This window comes from Phascolarctos cinereus, unplaced genomic scaffold, assembly GCF_003287225.1.
Source record: "Phascolarctos cinereus isolate Bilbo 61053 unplaced genomic scaffold, phaCin_HiC Scaffold_1;HRSCAF=81, whole genome shotgun sequence".
Taxonomy (NCBI): domain Eukaryota; kingdom Metazoa; phylum Chordata; class Mammalia; order Diprotodontia; family Phascolarctidae; genus Phascolarctos; species Phascolarctos cinereus.
The window spans coordinates 276,841,349-276,864,379 of NW_027555514.1; the positions used below are offsets into that span (position 1 = coordinate 276,841,349).

At 43.7% G+C, this 23,031-nt stretch overlaps 2 protein-coding genes across 2 annotated transcripts in view; one reads left to right on the top strand and one right to left on the bottom strand.

Moving 5' to 3' along the window:
* Positions 1–23,031, bottom strand: part of SYN3 (synapsin III) — a 376,352-nt gene that overhangs the window by 245,784 nt on the left and 107,537 nt on the right.
* The window catches only part of TIMP3 (TIMP metallopeptidase inhibitor 3), a 63,111-nt gene that overhangs the window by 29,691 nt on the left and 10,389 nt on the right, over positions 1–23,031 (top strand). The window contains exon 2 of the mRNA XM_020982453.2: positions 18,422–18,504. Within this exon, the coding sequence (XP_020838112.1) occupies positions 18,422–18,504 (83 nt within the window). The remainder of the gene's footprint in view (positions 1–18,421; positions 18,505–23,031) is intronic.

The window sequence follows — 23,031 nt, forward strand, 5'->3', positions numbered from 1 at the left end:
CTGTAGGTCCTAGACTCAGTGACCTCTGAACCCTTAGAAGATTCCTTCTAGTAGGTCCTAGACCCAGTGATTATTCTCTTTTAAAAATTTCAAAGGAGACAAATAAGCAATATGGTAGATTATGGGGTCATAGCTTTAGGATAGCTCTCAATGGAAGCCCTTGGGTTCAAACCCCTTGTTTTTCAGATGAAGAATTGAGGCCCACAAGGCTTAAGTGACTTGGTCAAGGTTACAGACGCAGTAAGCAGAGCTGGCTTTCATATCGAGATCCCCTAAGTCTGAATCATCGCCCTTCTGGCCTAAGGTTCTCAGATTTACCTTGCAGGTGGCGATGAGTTAAGCCTGGGAGAATCAGAGTTCCAGACTTAGAGCTGGAAGGATCCTTACAGGCCGCTGAGTCCAACGCTCTAATTTCATGGGTAAAGTGAGCAAGTCACAAGCTCATGGTTAACAGTGAGGATTTGAACTCAGGTCTTCCTAGCTTTAAGTCTGGGGCTCAACCCATTATGTAGAGAACCTCCCTGGTTCTCAGTTTTCTAATCTATAAAATGAGAGGGTTAGACAAGACCTTTAAGGCCCCCTCCAGCTCTCAACCTATGATCTATAAGTGATGGTTATTGGGGGGACATTCATTGACATTCTGACGCTTGCCAGGTACCCTAAGCTCCAAATTATTGAAACTTCACGTCTTTAGCCTGGTGCATTCTCCCTACCTAGGAATCTCCCTAGAGTAATAGGTCAGTAGAAGCTATCTCTGGCCAGGAAGACAGCATGTCTGCATATGTCCATTGGCTCCCCTGTCCTGTTTGGTGTGCCTTGCTCTCAGGTCCAGTACAATCAGGAAAAATGGAGCAGGGCACAGCCCCCTCTCATACCCCCTTCAGTCAAATATGTGAGTTGTGTTGGGCCATGACAGCTGCTTAGCCTACCATCTTCAGCAGGGTGGAAATTGTCATCCTGCCCTGTTTCCTTGAAATCTATACAGTGCAAGTGTGGAGGGAGCCCTGCTGTCCCTGAGGGCAGAAATGCAGCTGAGAACTCATTATGGGATCAGCCATTATACCTGGCACATAATAGGAGTTTTAAAAAAGACTTCTTGACTTGATTCGTTACTATGGACAGATGGACCCAGGACTAGAAGATGCTGGGAGGTGATCAAAGCAGACATGGATGGAAGTTGAGCCTTGTGAATGCTGGAGGCATTTAGAGCATGTCTCTGGTTAGGATGGACTGAATTCTCTTTATATCTGTTGGTTTAAGCAAAAATGAATCTCAGAGATCCTCAGGATTAGGATACAGGATGTTGGGGGAAATCTGGACATCTTGCCAGCAGCTGGCTTTTGGGGAATTTTCAGTAGTTGCAGGTTGTGACCAGAGAGCAGGCTTGAATTTAACTGAAGCACTGTGTTCTTGGGATCAGAGATTTAGGTCTGAAAGGACTCTAGAGGTCATCTAGTCCCCCCTCCCCTCATTTTACAGATGGGTAAACTGAGGCCTGGGTACTGATTTGCCACACAGGTGGCACAGTGGATAGAGTGCCAGGCTTGGACTCAGAAAGACTCCTCTTCCTGACTCTTAACCTCACTTCACTGACTAGCTATGTGACCCTGGCCAAGTCACTTCACCCTGTTTGCCTCAGTTTCCTCATCTGTAAAATGCTCTGGAGAAGGAAATGGCAAACCACTCCAGTATCTTTGCCAACAATACCCCAAATGGGGTCACAGAGTCAGACTTGACTAAAAAATGACCCAACAACATCACACAGAAAGTAACCTAGGACAGGATAAATAATTTCATCTCTCTAAGCCTTAGTTTCTCCATCTGTAAAATGGGGATTATGATAACTTGCACTCCTTACCCCATGAGATTGTTTTGAGGAAACTACTTTTTAGTCCTTAGAGTGGTACATAGAGATGGAGCCATTCTACGAGCCGTCGGACTTCTTGGCAGAGGGAAAGGCCTCCTGCAGAAGGTGAAGGAAGCTGGAGAAAGGTAAGAGGTGAAAGTGAGGGGGAGAGCACTCCAGGTGTGGGATAGATAGAGAGTTGTGTGGGAAGGAACCAAAAGAATACTAGTGTGTGGTGAGGAATGAAGAAGCAGCAAGGATTGGGTCAGATGCCAGAGGACTTTGTATTTCATCCTGGTGGTAATAGGAGACCCCTGGAGTTTATTGAGATATGGGTAGGCTTATGTGTAAACTTTAGGAAAATCATTTTGGGATCATTGATTTAGGGGGAAAGGATATTAATTTATTGTTCAATCATTTTTCAGTTGTGTCAGACTCTTTGTGACCCCATTTGGAGTTTTCTTGGCAAAGACACTGGAGTGGTTTGCCATTTCCTTTTGAGGAAACTGAGGCAAACAGGGTGAAGACTTGCCCAGGGTCACCCAGCTAGTAAGTGTCTGAGGCTGAATTTGAACTTAGGTCTTCCTGACTCCAAACCTACACTCTATCCACTGCACCACTTAGCTGCCCTGTTAGTTCAGGGAAGATAATATTGTAGGAAATTCATCTTCTCTTGGGGCCCCAGAAAGGGCTTCTCTCACCACCTTGGTGTAGCGGTCAATGGATGGAGGAAATGTCTGGGAGGAAGTGAGGGAAGAGAGAAAGAGGAGAAACACATGGGAATGTCAGTTTGGAACATAGGTTGACCAGAATAAATCAGTCCCAGCCCTTCACCCAGGAGAGGGAGGGAGAGGATGAGGGGAGCCCACCAGCTTGTTTCTGAGCTTGAACTTGGTATTGGGAGATAGCTGGCTGAAATTTCTGCCATTTCCTTGTGGTCTTGTGTGTCCTGCAAACAAGGTGAGGAGAACCAAGGAGGGGAAAATCCTCTTTCACCTCAACATCACTGCAAGGATAAGAGAGGAGCAAGCCCTGAGGCGGATGCCCTCTGTCATATAGGATATGAAATTAATGCTACCTTTTGCATGCATTCCCTTTTTCACTGCCATGGCCAGTTCAAAGGAATCATGTCCCAGCTCCCTGTCCCTGATCACTAGGGAAACAAAAGCTCTAATTGTTTCCAAACGGGATGAAGGAAAGCTTTTTTACACAGCTGGTTCCCAATTGGCACTTCATTAACATAGAGACACGGAGTGAGAGAACCATCTTTTCTTTGTAAGAGTTGATTTCTGTTCCATATTGTCACCTCCTGACTTGGCTAGTGAGCCATGCCAGCCTCCTTCCCGCCAGGCAGTAGGTGTCCCTGAGGCAATGAAGTCTACCGCACCAGATCTTCAGCTCATTAAGAGCTGCACCCGGTTCCAATTGGCCTCTAATTGGTTTCATTCCTGGCTCTGCCCCTCCATGGATGGGAAGCCCAACTTTCTGGGTGATGGGAGCCATCCAAAGCACCCAATCTTTTTGGGTGCTTCTGAGAATGGTGCAAATAGACATATCTGGTAGCTCATTGTGGATGACCATTGGGGTTTATCCTGGCCTTGCAGAGCAACTCACAAGAGGAAGGGGTGTGTGTGTGTGTGTGTGTGTGTGTGTGATTTGTGCACATCAATCTCATATCAACCTATGACACTAGGCCTGTCTAAACTTCCTAGTTTTGTTTGTAGGGTGGTATTTGTGTCAGGAGGAGGGAGTTTTCTGAACTGAGGGGTCACTTCACATGACTGTTAATTAGCATTTCTGAGAAATGCTGGGTTTTTTCTTCACTCTCATCCGCTCCCCCCCCCCAAGGATATTGTGATGCTGCCTGGGATTGATTGAACCACTAATTCTACTGCACTTTAACTTACTAGACTGTAAATTCCATGAAGGCAGATTTCAATGTCTTATCCCAGGGGTTCTTAATCTGCTCCCAGAGAGATTTCAAGGCATCTCAGATGAACTTGGATGGAGGAAAAAAAGTTAACTTTATTTTCACTGGCCTCTAATCGACATATTTAGCATTTCCTTCAATTATTTAAAGACGTGATTCTGAGATGGGGTCCTTATAGACTTCCCCAGACTGCCAGAGGAGTCCTGGACACATGCAGAGTTCAGAATCCTTGTCTCATCCAGTCCACCAAACATTTCTTCAGCACATACATTGTGCCAAGGACATGTGACAGGTGCTAGGAGGCAGACCCCTCCCTTCCTCTCTCTACCCCCCTCCCCCAGCTCTGGAAATCCCGGTCTTTTGGCTTTGCTGAGCATGTCCTTCAAGGTGTTTCCTGCCTGCAAATTATGCTGACCAGTCACAGCTGGCACAAAGTGAAGCCTGCACGGGCAGGACACCATGATCTCCTGTGGGCATGTGGTCGGGCAGGGTTTTGTTTGGTTTGTTTTTGGGGGGTGGGCTACTGGCAGGGCTGAGGAGGCAAGAGAAAAAACACCACTCGAGTGAAAATGATTGAATATGCTTTCTGTTTTCAAACCAGAACCTCCGGGGCTGGGATGTGGGTGATGTTGCTAGATCTAAGGATGGAGGTCAGAACGAGGTTGGGCTCCGAGTCTGGCCTATATGTCAGATTCTACTTACCACTCAACAGAGAAGGAATCCAAGCTTGCCTTTCATTCCAGGGATCTCAAAGCGCATTATAGATGAGCCATAGTCAAATGCTTTGCCTTACCTAGGACAGTGCACAGAAGTTTGTGGGATCTACTGCCTCCCCTTTTTGGTGGATACTTGTGGTCTCATTGATATAGGGAATTCCTGTTGAGAAAACCCCCTTTATGGGGCAGCTAGGAGGCACAGTGGATAGAGCTCTGGCCTTGGAGTCAGGAGGACCTGAGTTCAAATCTGGCCTCAGACACTTGACACTTACTAGCTGTGTGACTCTGGGCAAGTCATGTAGCTCCTGTCTGCCTCAGTTTCCTGAATTGTGAAATGGGGATAGTTAGAGTACCCAAGGCCCCTGGAGACGAAGTCTCTCAGCCCAGGTCAAATAGACCCAAGGAACCAACATGGAAAGATAGAAAGTGAAAAATTCTCTCATGCTCTAAGGATCGTGTTTTCAAAATGCTGTATAGCCTTAGCAATTTGGGAGAATGGAGCCCAAGACCATTTCATATAGAGAGAAAAGTGAGTAGTAATTCTAGATAAATAGCCCATCTTTTCTGCTTCTCCCTCTCCCACCCAAAAGAGTGTGTTCACCTTCAGAGTATCCACCTGAGAGGCTAGATACTTCAGAGGCACTTCTCTTGTTTAGTTCTTTTGGGAAATGCTTCCAGGCCCTGTGGGTGGCACATTCTTTGGATCAACCCAGTGGTGGCAAATTTTCATCCGTGGAAGGTGGATCTTATTTTATTTTAATTTTTGAAGCAGCCAAAAGTCATTAGGAGACAGGGTGACTACGGTGGGAAATCCCATTTTGGATTGAATCAAGGTATGACAAATAGACTGATTTTTCTTGTTTACTGATAGGATTTGGCTTTGAAGGCTGTTCCCCCCAATAGGGTTTAAGACAGTTCAGAAATCGGTCACTGTCACTGCCAGCATCACTAGACTCAAAGTCTCGCCTGCCAGGGTGTATCACTTGAAAGAGAATTCTAATTGGTTGTATGTCATTATTCCTGGATCATTAGAGGTAGAAGGGAGTTTAGAGTCCAGCTGACTGACTCCAAGGTCAGTGTCTGGTCTTGCCTAAAATTGATCATGTGACTTTATAGACAGTCTGGGGACCATCAATTACCCTCCCCTCTTCCCTTCTTCTCCCCCTCATTCCTGCATATGGAAATGTTTGGTCCAGCTATAGCCAAACATGCTTCTTCTAGATTTCCCTTTCCAGGGCCTTTTCAAGGAGATCATTGAAAAAGCATATAGTCTTGGAGAAGACTCACTCAGAATTCACATTTAAGTTTAGATAGTAAGAATATGTATGTGATGTTGTTGTTTCCCCCCCCCCCAGGGCAAATGTGTCTTAACTGTTTCATGAATGTATTATTACTGTTACAATTTATATGTTACTACTCAATCCTTCTGGATCGGATAATTCTAGTTCCCTATCTGTATAAACAACTCCTGCCTTGGTTGAGTGTGATTTAGCCTCCCTAGTACCACCCCTTGAAACTTCAGTGCACTTGAGCGCTCTCTCTCTCTCTCTCTCTCTCTCTCTCTCTCTCTCTCTCTCTCTCTCTCCTCTCTCTCTCTCTCTCGCTCTCGCTCTCGCTCTCGCTCTCGCTCTCGCTCTCGCTCTCGCTCTCGCTCTCTCGTTGGCTGTAGTAGTATACATTCCATTGCCCCACCAATTAGAGTCCCTTGTTCAGGATGAAATAGCCTTTGTAAGTTTCACAAATGGGAAGGAAAGATATTTCCAGTATTTAAGAGATTCAAGACAGAGAGAAGGCTTGTCCTCTATGTAGGCAAAATGGGTGTGGAAGGACAATACGATGAGGAGTTACCTGAACTGAAAAAGGAAGAGAGAGTAAGAAGATATCACTGCTGTTGAAGTTGAGCATCTTTTTAAAACTTTGAGGCGTTGCCCTGGACGCTCACCTCCTCCTGACCCACCTTGCCTGTGGATTACATTTAGTTCTCAATTCTCACCTTTCTTCTTCTGGTCATTGCAGGGGCAAGATTGGTCCATCTATCTATCTGTATGTATGCATAGAGAGCTATATGGATAGGTAGATATCCATATCTATATCTCTTTTTCTATCCATCCATCCATCCATCTATTTATTCATTTATTTATATGCATATTTATTTATTTGTTTACTCACCTATCTGTTCTTTTATTCGTTCATTTATATGTATATTCATTTATCTATATATTTATTCTTTTTTTATTTATATGCATATTTATTCATCTGTTTGCCTGTCCTTCCATCCATGCTTCCATCTATTTATTCATTTCTTTACATGTATATTTATTCATTTATTTACTCATCTATCTGTTTTATTCATTCATTTATATGCATATTTATTCATCCATCCATCCATCCATCCATCCATCCATCCATCCATCCATCCATCCATCTATCCATCTATCCATCTATCCATCTATCTATCTATCATTGATAGAAGAACACTTCTGTGCTCTCTGGTTCTACCCAGTTTCACCCTAGATCCCTAGGTGAAAACATGGTCTGGGAATTGGCAGTAGTAGACTTTAACAGTTTCTCCCTCCCTTTTCTCCATAGCCACATTGTAAATATTTCCAAATGTATTTTCTATGCTTATTACTGTTACTGTGGTTCTATTTTTTTAAAAAATAATTTTAATGTAAAAATGGCAAAAAAAAAATCATGTAGTCTCTGCTCCCTTGTAGTCAATGCTGTTTTCTTCATCCAGGACATGTATGGAAGCTAGGTGACATAGTGAATAGAGCAATGAATTTGGAGTCAGGAAGACCTGAGTTCAAATTCTGCCTTAGACACTTGCTGGCAATGTGACTGGCCTGCTCTGTGCTTCCATTTCCTCATTTGTAAAATGCAGATAAGAACAGTGCCTATCTTACAGAATTATTGCATGTCTCAGACAGGGTAGTGTATGGAAAGGTTCTTTGCAAAGCTTAAAGTGTTATTTAAATGCTAGCTATTATTAGCCTAAGCCACATGATGCTAGGCTAGAGAAAACCTCCCTGATAGTAATTCCATTTCCTGGCATTTCTTTGTTTTTTCTTGTACCCTTGTTTTAAAGGCAGCATCTAATAGTAATAAATTATAATTTATTAATAACTAATGTATAATAAATCAATACAATAATACATCATAAATTGATATAATTAATAAACAAAATAATACTAAATAATTCTTGTCAACTCAAGTCAGAAATGGGGACCAGTTGAAATATGGGGAGGGCTAAAGGTACCTATACATAGTAGGTACCCCCAAGGTGATAGGAGTCCCCTTTTGAAAGGAGGTGATCTGATGGGCATGATGAGTGATCTAAGGAGCACCCAAGATCATGGTTCTAGAACTGGAAGAGGCCTTAGGAACAATTGGTCCCTTAGAATGGAATCTTCTGCAAGGCTAGGACTTTTATTTTGTCATTGTGCACTCAAGCATCTAGCATAATCCCTTGCTCACTCACAGTAGTAGCTGCTCCTTAAGTATTTCTTGAGTTGAAGTGAATTTAGTCCGTCTTTGTTTATCCTGCAGATGAAGAAAGTGAGGACCTGAGGTGGTGATGGGGTGGGGTGGGAAGAGTGACTAACCCAAGGTCATATAGGTATGCAGCACAGCCAAGAGCCAAGATCTTCCGCCTCCAAATCTAGGGCTCTGTCCAAGGCGCCACCTCTTACCTATCATTGAAAAGTTCTGTTTAGTATGAGAAAACATGGATTCCGATCCTGGCCTCTGCCCCTAGCTTTTACCCTGGGACAAGAAACTTTATTTTTTTGGTTCTCAGAGTGAAGGGGTTGGACCAGATAACCTCAGGTGGGCTCCCTTCTATCTCTGACATCCCATAGGGCACTTCATCCCTTCCAGCATTGCTTAGGAGACCAGCTTCAGGCCATTCGAGTGTTTATCCTGGTAGCTAACTAGCTAGTGGATGAGTCCATGGTGATGGTGGTTGAGTTCAGATGTTCTCCAGATGTCTTGTGTCGTGGGAATTGGCTCAGTGGGATGATGATTCCCTCCAGGAAGGTGGTGTGAGCCAAGTGCACGCAAACCATTGACCGAGCTGTCCTCCTTTAGAAACTGTAACGAGATCTTCTGCGGTGGCCGTCTCTCTTGCCTTGACTTCTAGCAAGCCTGAACACAGCCTACAAGCCCACACAGGTTAGGCTGTGACTGCCTCAATGGGGGTACATTAGGTCAGCCATGAAACGAACCTGGGACTTTCCCAAGAGCCTGAATTACATTAGAGCAAGCCTAAGAATACCACTCGTATTAAATGACGTGTGGTGTCTTCAAATTTCCAAACTGTTTCCTATCAATTATTACATTTTGAATGTCACAACAGCCTTATGGAGTAATAGGCACTACAGGTATGATCACCGCCATTTTGCAGATGAAGGAAACTGAGGGCACAGAGAAATTAAGGAATGCCCGTGGTTATTTATACCTAGTAATTGTCAGAGACAGAATTCGAACCCAGGTCTTCCTGGCTCCAAGTCCAACACTCTTGTCTATAAAACCATAGTCATTTAAAATCACTCCATGTCTTAGCATGACCAACTGTTTTTTGTTTGGAGGCAGGTCGGGCCTTAGGCTCGTGGCTCCAGATTTGGAAGTTTCTTGGTCAAATTACTTGACCTTTCTGGGCCTTAGTTTCCTTAACTGTAAAATAAGGGGGTTGGATTAGATTGGGGGTTCATTAGCTTTTGTGTGTGCATGTGTTATGAAGCACTTTACCACTCTGAAGAAGCCTCTTCTCAGAATGTGTTTTAGATGCGTTAGAAAATACATGGGATTACAAAGGAAGCCAGTTATATTGAAATAAAGTTATCAAAATTGGGGAAAAGTATTCACTTAATTAACTCCTCGATAAGCCTTGGATTTGATGATTATTAATCTCCCTTTCAGCTCCCAATCCATGACTGTTGAGGCTTTTTAGGCTCTTTTGTGTTCAAGTAAAAGGCTTCCCATCCTCATCTGTTTCTTACCCCTGCCCCTGGGGGAGCAGAGCCTTGGGTCAGTGCCTGGGGATGTGGCAGGTACAAAAACCAGGGAAGGAGGAGCAGCTGTGTCTCGTCTAGACAGCTCCACCCTCAGTTCCATGGCCTTGGCTAGGTTCAGGAAAATTAAAAGAAAAAACATTGAAAAAAGATATAGACATAATTAAACATTATATTAGTTAATATAATAATTATTTCTATTCAAATAAGATACAATGTACACATCTGCTATTATATTTAATGTGATATTAATATGATATAACAATAAATAATACCAACATTACTATTATATGTCTTTATTCATATTATATATGATATATATTTAATATTATATATATTACAAGATACTTCATGGGTAAAAGTTATTAATATGTCACTCCTAGCCTCCTTAGTAACCATACTAAATAAATTCCTTGTTGGCTGGCCATGCTGTTGAGTCTAAAACACAAGGAAGATCTTTTTGCCCTCCCCCTAATATATGCTGTAAGAACAGATATTCTGTGATGTAAACATCTGAGAATTTGGAGATGATTTAGGAAGAAGAGGCCTCTTATGGATGGCACAAAACAGGCTTTGGTTATCACAGTAAGCCCTCCAATATTTAAAAAAGAAAATTAAAATGATACATGGGTATGAGACTTTGCCAGGGGCCCTAACCCCACAAAAGACCCAGGACCTGAAACTCCCAAGTTCTGAGAAACTCTTGTCCCCACGGTGTGTTTTTCTGGGCAGGGCTTCAAAGGGATTGTGGTTTAAAAATATTCGGCTATTTCAGTGACCACTTGTGTGGGATAAAATTTCTCAGGCCCATAATGGGAGCCCAGGGAGGGACGGGGTGGGGAGCAGGGTGGGGAATGGCTGGAGCACCCCTCGATGCTTACTGCTAGATCCTCGTTGATGAAACTGGAGCTTCGGAAAGTAAGCACGCACCTCCTGAGTCTGACTGAACTTGAGTGCGGGTCAGCAGCTTTCTAGAGATTTGGGGAACTTTGAAGAAGATTAAGGTCAATAGTTACAGTGGAAAGAATCCTGGAGAAAGGAAGGGAATATGAATTTATTAAGTGCCTACTATGTGCCTGGCACTGTGCCAAGCACTTTTTAAGAATGTATCTCATTGGATTCTGACAACAGCTTAGGAGATAGGTACTGTTATTTTCAGCATTTTATAGTTGAGGAAATTGAGGCTCATACAGCTAGTAAGTGTTTCAGGTGTTTCTGGTTCCAGGCCTGGCACTCTAGTCACTGCCTCATCAGCTGCACTGGCTGTGGAGTCAGAAGACTTGAGCGGTACTACTAGGGAGGTAGTAAGGGGGAACTCACTTTTCCTGTGTCAGCCTCCATTTCCTCCTCTGTAAAATTGGTGATCCAGTTAGATTAGATGACCTTTGAGATCCCTCTCGGCTCCTATGAGATAGCAAGGTGCAGTACAGAGCTAGATTAGGACACAGAGGACCTGGGTTCCAATCCTACCTGAGTATCCTTGGGGATAATTTCCCTTATTTGGTCCAGATGGCCTCCTCTAAAATGAGGGGAGTTGGCCTCTGAGGTTCTGTTGAGCCCTGGCTCTACCATTCTTTGATCTCTGCACGTGTTATCCCCAACAGGAGAATGTAAGCTAATTGAAGGTAGCAGCTTATGTCAGAGAGCGAGCATGGCAGTGAACAGAGTGCTGGACTTTTGAGTTAGGAAGATCTGGGTTCAAATCCTACTTCACACCCTCATTGCGTGACCCTGGGTGTAAATCACTTATTTATATGAATAAATATATTGTTTAATAAACAATATAAATAAAATGTATTTAATAAATAATATAACTAATTTTATAAATAAGTAAATGTTATATAAAAATTTATATTTAAATCATTTATTTTAAACTAATGAAAATCATTCCTTTAGCCTTTAGATAGGATCAGATGAGGTATCGTATATAAGTGCTTTGCAATCCTCAATGCCCCAGGATAGTACCATTTCTTATTTCATAGTACTGAATGAGATCATAGCCCTACAGACTACAACTGGAGCCTTGGGCTCAGTCCTGGGCACCACATTTTAGCAGGGACTTTGACAAGTTGGAGCACCTCCAGAGAAGGAAAGCTGGGATGCTAAGGACAATCTGAAACCATGCCATATAAATGTTCTAGGAACTGAGGGTATTTTAGCCTGGAGCAGATAATTTAATTCAATTCAGCAAGCACCTACTGAGTGAATTTCATGCTTCTTTGAATCCCTAATTTCCTTCAGAGCCTCAGCTCAGGTCTCACCTTCTCCTTGAACCATTCCTGATTCTTTAATTTGTTGGTACCCACTATCACCCTCCCCCCACTCCAAGTAACTTTGTAGTTACTTTTCTTGGTATAAGTTGGTTTTTTCCACACCCCCCCCCCCCCAGCCATGTAATGAAGGCTTGCCGAAGGCATGTATCTATCACTGTTACTTATGTACTTAATAAAATGCTTGTTGATTAATGTTGGAGGAGAAAGACTTTGAGAGTAAGAAAATGCCTGAAATTTGTACCAATTTGCACAAGGAGCTTTATTTAAGCCTCTTCTTTCCAGCTCTCCCTCTGTAATAGAACTGAGAAAAACAAAATCAAACCAAGGCTTGGAAATTGTCTGTCCCTTCAGATGGTCAGTCTCTAGAGCCTAGATCCTTAGGGATCTTTAGAGACACTTCAAGGAGCCCACTGGTGGGGAGTGACTGTTTATTGTTTTTTTTCATTGATCATTTATTTTTGAATCAAGGTGACAGTTGAAATCATCATCTCTTGGAGAGAGGGAGGGTATTGAAACATTGGGGCTGTCCTCACTTGCCTGTTTTACTTAGGATCAGAGGTCTTGAACTGCAAGGTCCATCTTGAACTGTTAAGTCCAACTTCCTCATTTTATCAATGAGAAGACTGAGGCACAGTCAGGTTGGGACTTGCCCAAGGTGGCACAGGCTTATTATTAGTAAGCATCCCCTAGTAGAAAGTTAGGGAACAACCCAGGCCAATGGAAGGAGGGAAAGAGGGAAGAAGAGAAGGAATCTGAGCAGAGGAAGAGTTGTAGGCTTAAAGTCCAGTTAACCTTTCCAATATCCCATCCAAGTTTAGCAGGAAGACTCTTGACTCTTGTCAGTTTCACAGAGCACTCTGCCCTCCCTCTTTTATTTGTGAGTTTCAAAGCTGAGATCAGGCATTTAATGTGCACTTAGTATAAAAGATAAACCTGGAAATTCAAAGCCTCACTGACGAACTCTTTCCGTTAAGTAAAAATATTAATCTTGGTTTTATTTAAGCAGTGTGTTTTTTGGGCACAGAAGAGAACTCAGGAAGCTAAAAATAAACCCAAACACACAAAAAAGGAAAAAAATCTGGAGAGATGTAAGTCATTTTAGCCTGAGTTTCCATCTCTACAGAAGCTATTAAAAATTAGACAGCTAGGAAACCTCTGTGGCACTCTTGGTTTTCTGGGGGCTTCCAGGTCTCCTGGCTAAGAATTAGGTAGAAAAACAAAAGTATGCCTAGGTCCGGGGATAGTTGGTAGAGGGATTTCTTTATCTCCTAAGCCCACCAACTGATCCAGAAAGGTGGTAAATAATCAGGGTCCTTGATAGTTAAGAAAAAATCCTGGAAAGAGGAGAGGAAATGAGAACACAGGCTCTTCAGGACTTTTGGTGAGTGATACCTTCAGCTTTTTCCGAAAGAAGCAAAAATTAAATTCTGTTCCCTGCCACCTTCCTTTTTGAAATTGCTATTCTAATTTTTACAATAAATTTATATTGTCTTTTTTTAATCACAGTGTTTCTCCTTTTCGCAGAGAGCCATCTCCTATGACATATAATATTTTTAAAATATATAAAAAATATTTTATTTCCCCCCCATTTCACGTAAAAACACATTTTAACATTTGTTGTTTAGTTTTCAGTTCCAAATTCTATCCTTCCCTCCCCCATCCCTGAAACAGTAAGCGATCTGATACAGGTTATACAACACATAGTATTTTTAAAAGACAAAAGAGGGGGGAAAAATCAGCAAAAGTGATCAGAACATTGAAAAAATCTCAAAACATGTGCAACGTGGACCTCCCATTATTGCAAAGGGATTAGTTGGGGCTGTCATTGCTATCCTGTTTCTTAAACAATGTGACATGAAGTTTGAATTCCCAAGTTGGATTCTCTGGTGAGTATTATAATGTGAGTCTATAGCAAAATCTAACATATTACTCTAATTCTAGTCTTTTTAGAGGTAGACATAAAGGCACCTTGTAAGCACTCTAGATCAACAATACCCTCAGCAAAATCCCCAAGAAGCTATAATCTGGCCTCTTGCTCAGAGGAGTCCTGGGCAGGTTCAAATCTCGGCTTTGTTAATTACTGTGTGACCATAATGAATCAGTGAAACCTCTCTGGACACCCTTTTCCTTGTCTACAAATGAAGGGGTTGGCTCAGATGACCTCTGAGACCCTTTCTAGCTCTAAATTTGAAATCCTATGACCCTAAGAGGGGAATGTATGACTCCCAAGGTCGCTCATTGCATTGCTGGACAGTTCGTCGGTGGGAAGTGATCCTACCTAGTTGGAAACTGAGGTTCTTCCTCGTGACGCCTTTCAAATATTTGAAGGCTGCAATTTTGTCTCTTCTATCGCTCTTCCCAAGAGAAGGTAACTCCTGCAAAGCAGTCACTTCTCATTCTTGCCTATGTATTTCTGGTGCCTGATATTTATTCAGTGCCTCCTGTGCTGGGTCTGGGGCTGCAGGAACAAAAGCAAAAAAGATGCCTGCCCTCAGTGAGTTTGTGTTCTGCTAGGGGAGACAATAAAAGTAGATAAAGAATAATAGGAGCACCTAGGTGGTGCAATGGATAGAGCACCAGTCCTGGAGTTCTATCTGGCTTCAGACACATAACACTTACTAGCTGTGTGATCCTGGGCAAGTCACTTAACCCTGTTTGCCTTAGCCAAAATAATAACAATAATAATAATACTAAATACACGTTTATTTAGTGGTGGTAGAGGGGGTAGGACTTGCTTCACATGAAAAGTGGTGTTTGAGGTCTATCTTGAAGGATCCCAGGGGTATTAAGAGGCAGAAATGAGGACATCATCAGGCAGCTTGGGGAAAGGCTGGAGAAAAGAAAAAGTAAGAAGACATGATTAATTCACAGGATGGATGATGGAGGGTCCAATGTACTATGCATCCCTATGCGAGCAGATAAAGAAAAGATGGAGTCTTTTAGGTGGGTGTATTTTAGTGGAGACAGAGTTAGACTCTAACTTGTTCTCATGTAGGGGGAAATGCTGTTTGGGGGGTTGGAGTAGGTGGCCTTTTAGCCCCCTAGACTGCTGGAGAAACGGGAATTCAATTATAAAGCCTAGTAAAAGAGGTCTGGATTCAATTGACGGGAAGATGGGGGAGTGGGGAGAGGGGAGAGGCAGCCGCTCATTGGGTATCTGCATCCCTTTGAATATGCTAATTCATAGCATGTGGAAAACCTGTGGAAACAGGCTAATAGGCACATTGGCAGTGGGGATCTGTTTGCCACCAGAATTCCATTTCTGTTCAAAGCCTGGGCTGTCTGCAGTCCACATGGAGGTTCAAAGTCAATAAAATAATGATTTTATAGAGGAGGAGAGTGCCAAAGCAACGCCCTCTCCCGCCTCCCCTCCCCCTTCCTGCTAGGACTAAGAAGCAGAAGAGAGAGCTAGGCTTGGAGTCAGGACCTCCTGGGGTTCAGATCCCAGCTCTGCCCCTTGGTGGCTGTGGGATTGTGATCAAGTTCCAGATCTTCCAGCCTCAGTTTCCTATTTTTTTTTTTTTTTGCTAATCTGAGAGCTTTGGGCTAAGATAACCTCAAATATATTATCTTAATTCAGTGGATTTCAAAGAGTATTAGATATGGACTCTGTGTCAGGGACTGTGTTAAGGGCTGTGAATATAAAGACAAAAGTGGAAAGAGAGCTGGACCTAGAACACTGGGTTCTAGTCTCGCCTTGGAAACATACAGAGTCAGCATGACTTGGCCATGGCCAAAGAGCTAGTAGATAGCAGAGGGCTGATTTCTCCTGACTTGAAAGCCAGTGAAATGATGTTTTGGGAGGGGAGCAAATGAAGAAAAACTTGAGGTTGGTGCCTTTTCCTTTTCTTGGCCAGGGCTTTTGCTGATTCGTGGGTCTGTATGATCTCATTTCTCTTTGGGATCAGGAAGTTTTATCACACATACCCTCCTCCCCCTTCACCCAATACAGGAAGTTGCATTTAGTGGGATAGTGGGGATCATAGGTTTTTGAGCTAGACTGGACCTTGGAGGTCATCTGGTCCAGCTCCCTCTTTTTACAGAGGGGGAAACTGAGACTGTAAGAGCTTTTGGGGAGGTAAAGGTCATAGGATCGTAGGATATGCTACAAAGCTGGAAGGGAATTTTAGAGTCATCTAGTCCTAATCCCTCATTTTACAGATGAGGAAACTGAGTCTTGGGTGATAGGATTGAAGATGCAGAGCTAACAGATATCAGAAGACATCTAATCCAATTTCTTTATTTTACAAACAAGAAAACAGAGTCCCAGACATAGGGATCATTAATCCAGAGCTGGGAGGAAGCTCAGATGCAGTCTTGTCTAGCTCCTGTATTTTACAGATTAGGAAATTGAGAGGTTAAACCCCTTTGCCTAAGGTCATACCAGTGGTTAAGTGTCAGAGGCAGGATTTGAATTCAGGCCCCCTGACTTTCTACTGTCTCATGCACTTAGTAGGTTCTTAGTAGCTGCTTACTCAGTGATAGTTTTGTAACATAAAGTACTATGGGAAGGTGAGGGGTGGTGGTGATGGCTGTCCCTGTAACTGAAATGAAGAAATAATCTGTTGTGAAAGCTGGGCAAATAGGGGAGGCGAGGCTACTCTGTCCTCCCCATTGCAACCTGCCTTTGGCTTTCTTACCCTTCCAGCTGCCGTAGAGATGAGTCCTTATGGACACTGAGCTGTGGAGGTGCTGCCAACAGCCACTTAGATGGATTTAGACTCACTGGGGGTCTTGGGTGGTATTCTGGCTAACTCTGCATTTAGCGTAACCGTGGAAGTATCCATTTGCCCAAGTGGAGAATTGTGTATGAGTCGACACTGCTGATGCTGACTCCTCCTTTCTCCCCTTGGGACCACTGAGGTCTTGTCCTCATTAGCAAGGCATGTGTGGAGGATTATAAGCTCAGCTTGCATCTAGGTTATTCTTTATACTTTCCAAAATCCTTCTCAAATCTAGCTGACAGTAACCCTGTGAGATACACACAATATAAAGACGTTCCAGTTTTACAAGAAACTGAGGCTCTTGGGGAAGTGATGTCTCCAAAGCCAGAGGGCTGTCCAGGAGCTTAAATCAAAGACTTGAGAGCTGGGAGAGGCCTCTGACACCATTAGCCTAACCTTCTTATTTTATATATGGGGAAACTGAGGCTTGGGGAGCTTATAGAGTCGCTGATCTAAAGTTGGAAGGAGCTTTCAAGGCCTTAGTTCGACCTTCTCATCATTCAACCTCATTAAATTGAGGTTTAATGTTGGCCAATGTTACATAGGTAGCAGGACTTAAACCCAGGTCTCTAGCCTTTAAATCCAGCGCCTGCCCATCGTACATCAAGCACCACAGTACTTCCTTACTGCAAACCACTTTGTAAGCCTTGAAATGCTGCGTAAGCACAGGGGGCCCAGTTGATGGGGAGCCTGAATGTCAGTTCAGATATGATATGACAGGCAACAGGAAACCTCTTGAGGCTGCTGAGGAGGAGATGACATGACAGCTCTATTTGGGGGAGTATTTATTCTGGGAGCAAAGGACGGCGCCCGGCTGCAGCAGGGGAATGAGTGAAGGCAGGGAGGAAGTGGATTAGGAGGGTGGCGATGGGGCAAGTAGAAAAATGAGGTTAAAAATGACAATCAAATTGGAAAGAAAAAAGAATAATAGTATAAAGGAGGGTCAGTGGGCTATCATAGAATTAGGTCAGAGCTTGAGTCCCACCGCTGATACTATCAGCAAGGACTCGGGCTTCTAACTTCCCTGGCACTCTTTCCCACCTATTAAATGGGGACAATAATTCTTGACTATTTATCCTTATTTCCTAGAGTATATAGGATCGTAGAGTTAGCTAAAAGAGACCCCAGAGGCCGGTTATAGAGTCCAATCCCCTCTTTTCACAAATGAAGAAACTGAGTCACAAAGAAGTTAAACAATTTGACTGAGATCCACACAGCTAGCATCTGAAGTGGGATTTGAACTCAGGTCTTCTGGATGCTAACCCACAACGCCCTACTATCTTTCAACTGTAAGAAAAGCAATTTTATAAACTTTAAAGCGCTGTAAATATTTTATTACGATCCCCTTGGGGGGCTTTTGGAGTCAGAGCCCCTGGGCTCAAAGCCTGCTTCAAAATCATTCTCCCCTGGATCTCAGTTTCCAACTCTGTAAAATGGGTGGGTTGGACTCAGTGGTCCCTGAAGTTTCTCCCAGCTCTAGACCCATGATCCCATGAAAGGTTTTCACTGTGCTACAGCTCAGAAGCCAGGGAGGGATCCACATGGCATTGCTTCATAGGAGGTTGAAAAGAAGGGTGAGGGATCAGTGGTACTGAGATCCAGTTTTTTAAAAGCAGTAAAAAGCCACAAGGGTACCTGACTACCCGAGGAGAAAAGCCGAGGTGCGAAGCTACGACTTATTTGTGGAACAAACTTGGACAATGCCAGTTTTCCCTTTCTTCTCACCCTTTTCAGAGTCTTTGCTCATGTAAACAAAATCATCTTTCCAGTTGGCTCCAAAAATACAAATGGATTTTCCAGAGAAACTTGGGGCTAGAGACCTCCCCCTGAGACACATGCTAGTGGGGTGTGGAGTTGATTTCTCTGGCATTGGAAGCCTCTAATAAATATCGTTTTCCATGTTTTTCTCTTGTTCTCCAGTGATCCGTGCCAAGGTGGTCGGGAAGAAGCTGGTGAAGGAGGGACCCTTTGGGACACTGATATACACCATCAAGCAGATGAAGGTGAGAGGGGTCTGCCCTCCCTTAAGCATGGTTCCGGCTTTTGCTTATACTTGGTCTCCAAGCACATACAACCCTAACCCACCATCCCTCTGGAAGAATAAAGATAAGCTCAGGGAGTGACGGGCCGCCCTCTCCTTAACGCTGAGTATCTCTCAAGCTGGAGAAGGGTGGTGTCATAGAAACAATATTCAGCTGGGAATCCATAGATCTGGCTCAGTTGCTAATGAACTGTGTGACCACAGATAGCTGGGCCTTGGGAGTCAGAAGAACTGAGTTCAAATTCTGCTTCAGATTATGTGCTGCACATGGGAACCAACATTCACTTTATGTCTTAGCTCTCTAGACAGCTCTAAGGTGAGAGAAGGTGCCAGACCTGCATTCTTAGAGGGAGTGTCTTTATCTGAGAGTTCCCTGGGCCAGTGAAATCATGAGTCCAGATCCTCTCTTATGCTGTCTGTGCTAGGAACACAAAGGAAGAAAATTTGGTTTTGCCCAAAAGGGGCTTCTATTCCACATTCTGTGTGCTTAGCACATAGTAAAGCTCACTTGAATTTTACTCTTAAAATGATTTCTTTATTTTTAACATTCATTAAAAGTTCTTTTTTTGAGTTCCAATTCCCTCCCTCCCACCCTTTGAGAAGACAAACAATATGTGAGTCATACATGCAAAATCATGTAAAGTATATTTCCATATTAACCCTATTGTATGAAAAAAAAATAGAGAAGGCTAAAAAATTGGACTTCAGTGTACATTCCAAATGCATCCCTTCTCTCTCTTGGGGGGAGAGAGGGGATGCTTTTCAGCACGAGTCCAGAGTAGCTAAGGTAAGGCTTACTTTTAAATGCTTTTTCACTAATTGCTGTATTCAAAGAGGGAGTTACCATTCCCACTCCCTGTCTGACAAAATCAGCCAGGTTTCCTATAGGGCAAGGTCTGTATCTTAACATCATGGACCTTTATGGGCTAAATGAATTAACACATGTAAAGGACTTTGCAAACCTCAGAGTTCTATATAAATGCTAGCTGTTATTATTATTATTGTTGTTATATAGATGTATATATACAAATATATAAATATACATACACACAAACTTTTTTTTTCCCTTCTGGATCTCAGATTTCATCATTGTAGGGAGTTCTCAGCATAAAACTCCCCTCTACCTTTTCAAATCAGCAACTCCTCTGTACCTTGTAGTCATAAACAGTTGTCTGGGGACACCAAGAGGCTGGGTAACTTTGTGGTCACATAACCAGCAATGAATCAGAGGCAGGACTTGAACTCGGGGGCTTCTTGACCCCAAGGCAGGCCTTCCATCTACCCTACCATGTTGGCCTTTCTTCATACTCACATCGGGGAGGTTTACAAGTGGCTGGTGAAGAATGAAAAAAAGAGCTAGGCTTTGAGCTGGCTAAATCTTGAGGGATGTAGATTTGGGGGGTGGGGGGAGGGACTGCTGGATGGACGCCTCTGGAATGCATTCCACTCCTTATGTTCAGATTTCATGTAACCTACTTCTTCAAATCTTATTTTTTGAATTTCTGGACATACCCATTGACCTCTTGTTATGTAATGTTAAAAATCTGCCCTGGCTTGCTTCCCTTGGCCCAGGCAGCCCAGTCTTGAGACTAGTTTATATCTTTGTAGAAGGCGGCAGTGATGAGGGAGTGTGGGGCAGCTGGGAAAAACAAGCTGAGGGAGCCCTACCTCCCCCCCCCCTCCACCTTTTAAAGGCCTTGGCAGTGGTCAGAAGGAATCTGAAATGGATTAGACGAAGCGGAGGGTCAGAAATGCCTGCTCCATAGCAATCTCTTGTTTTATGAGGTGCTGCTGAGAGCTGTTGGGAGGAGAGCAGGGACGAAGCTCCCCTGGGACCAGAGTGGCCCCACTGTATCCTTCCCTGCTTTGTGGGCCTTAGAAATGGGAGGTCCTGGACTGGGGCAGACTTAGACTGGAAATAGAGGTGGGCTGGTCCTCGAGTGAATCTGAGCGATAATCGAGAGTCCATTGCAAGTCCCTCATGCTTTGGGTCAGTCTTCCTGGAAAGCCTCAGGTCAGGGATTCCCTTGTAAAGCCTAGCACAGCGACTGGCATACAGTTGATGCTTAATAAATACTCATGGATGAATACATCCGCATCACATTGGGAGAGCTGACAAAAAAGGAAAAAAAAAACAAATGTTGGAGGGGCCATGGGAAACCAGGCACTTTAATACACTGTTGGTGGAGCTGTGAATCGGTCTAGCTGTTCTGGAAAACAATTTGGAACCATGCCCAGGAAGTTAGTCAACTGATTAGTGAAAGTGTGCAGGGAATACTCACACCCTCTCATCAACTGAGAAGGCAGAGCTGAGATTCTTTGACTGTGTTTCATGGACCCCTTTGGTGAGTTGGGTGAAGTCTCTAGACCCCTTCTCAGAGCAGTGTTTTTAAATGCATAAAACAAAATAGGTAGGGTTACAAAGGAAACCGATTCTCTTAGAATACATGTGGCAGGGCAGCGAGGTGGTGCAGTGTATAGAGCACTGACCTTGGAGTCACGGGGACCTGAGTTCAGATTCAGCCTCTTACTTACTAGCTGTGTGACTTTGGGCAAGTCACTTAACCCTGATTGCCTTCCCCCCCTCCAAAAAACAAATGGAGTTAGCAAAAATAGATATTTTTTAAAGTTCACAGACCTCAGGTCAAGAACCCCTGGATACAGTATTAGACTTTCAGCCTATGTCAGTTATTTCACAGCTCTGGCATTTTGGTCAAGATGCTTAGTTTTTTGGCCTCAGTTTACTTATCTGTAAAAGGGATGGAACCTGAACCTATGATGTCATAGGCACAGGGAACTCCCAGAAGAGAAAAACTCCTTTCACCAATGCAGAAAAGCACTTGTTCTGGATTTTATAGTTTGAGGATTTGCTTAGGTAAGTCAGAGATTACGTGATTTCCCCAGGGTTATACATTAGTGTATGTCTAGATCAGGATTTGAATCCAGGTCTTTGGGGTTTTAAGACTCTATTATTCTGTGATTCGTGTGTGAGGTACTTTGTAACTAGTGCATGCTACATAAGTATCGACTGTTGTTATTCTTATGCCTAGGCTTGTGAGTTCCTGAGTTTAAGGTCCTCCCCAATAGAAACCCCCTTCCGTTAATAGAAGTCTGCACATCATCTGCAAACTTTCAGCCTGTATGGCAGCCTGTGTCAGGGGTGGTCTTCTCCCATTATTACCATGTATTGGGGTATTTAGTCCCTTCTAGCCTGCTCTCAGAGGCTTCTCCTCACAAGGTTTTCACTGCCCTCAAATTAGAGAAGGCACGCATCTCAATTTGGAATCCACAGAGGAAGGAAATCTGCCTTCCTCTTCCCCATCCTGTTTCTACCTGCTCTTGTCCTGAGTTATGTCATCATCATTTAAACAGCATGAGATAATTTGGCATTCGCTGACCTAGAATCCCCCAGTCCCAGAGTGACTGTGGGTAAGCCTCTTTACCACTCTCTGAAAAATGAGTGGGTGGGCTTAGGTGACCTCTGAGATCTCTTCTAGCCCTAAATCTATGCTCTGGGTTTGAATCTTGCTTCTGCCACTCACTGTCCTATACTTTGGGGTGCCCTCTCTGGGCCTCAGTTTCCCTATTTGTTAAAATGAAGAGATTAGCATCGATGACCCCGAAGGTCCCTTCTAGCATTAACAGGCAATGAACAGAGTTTGGCTCTGGCCCACTCACCAGCCGCTTAGCTCTTCCTCTGTGACATCTTGCCAAGGGTGTATCAGAAAAAAAATATTGTGAGAGAGAGAAGAGACAAGTCCCACGTGTGTGTTGGCAGGAGCTTGGGGCCTGTCTGCAATTGCTTTGTTCCATGGGATTAGTGAGTCTGCCCCAGAGTCAGCCAGGGTGGTGGAGGGCTCCCTCCCAGCAGGATTAAAGGAAGCCTAAATGCGGGACAGAATGCCCATGCTTTCTGTTTCTGACAAGAGGGTAGTCTTGACACTTCGCTGAGTGGAAATAGCAGAGACAGTTTCTCCATGAATCTTGGTGTTCCAGCCCTGCTCCTTCCCTCCAGCCTGGCCTCCAGTATTTAATCTAGGTGTGACCTTGAAGCAGTGACACCTTACCTTGGCTTATTTGCCTTATTTGTAAAATCGTCGTGCTGGGCCAGACGGTCTCCGAGTCCTTCCAGTTCCAGATCTCTGACCCTAAGTCACTTAGCTTCCCATGGTCTCTGTTTCTTCATCTGTAAAATTGGTTTAGGTTTAGATGGTCTGGGAGGTGCCTTCCCACTCTAAATCAGTGGCCATAAATGTCTGTAATCAGACAGTCACCCTGGAAAGGGCAGGTGATGTCTAAAGGGAAGGGTCAAGAATTTGGGGAAATAAGGTTGGCTATGAAACCCAACCTGGAGATTAGTTTTCTAAATCATGAGGGATCATGGGGCAGGTGGGAGTGATGGCTGACAGGAGGTGCAGCCCTAATCAGCGTGAGCCTTTATCTCTGCCAGCAAGACCGTGAGAAAGTGGTCCCCTTTGCCGGGAGCTCT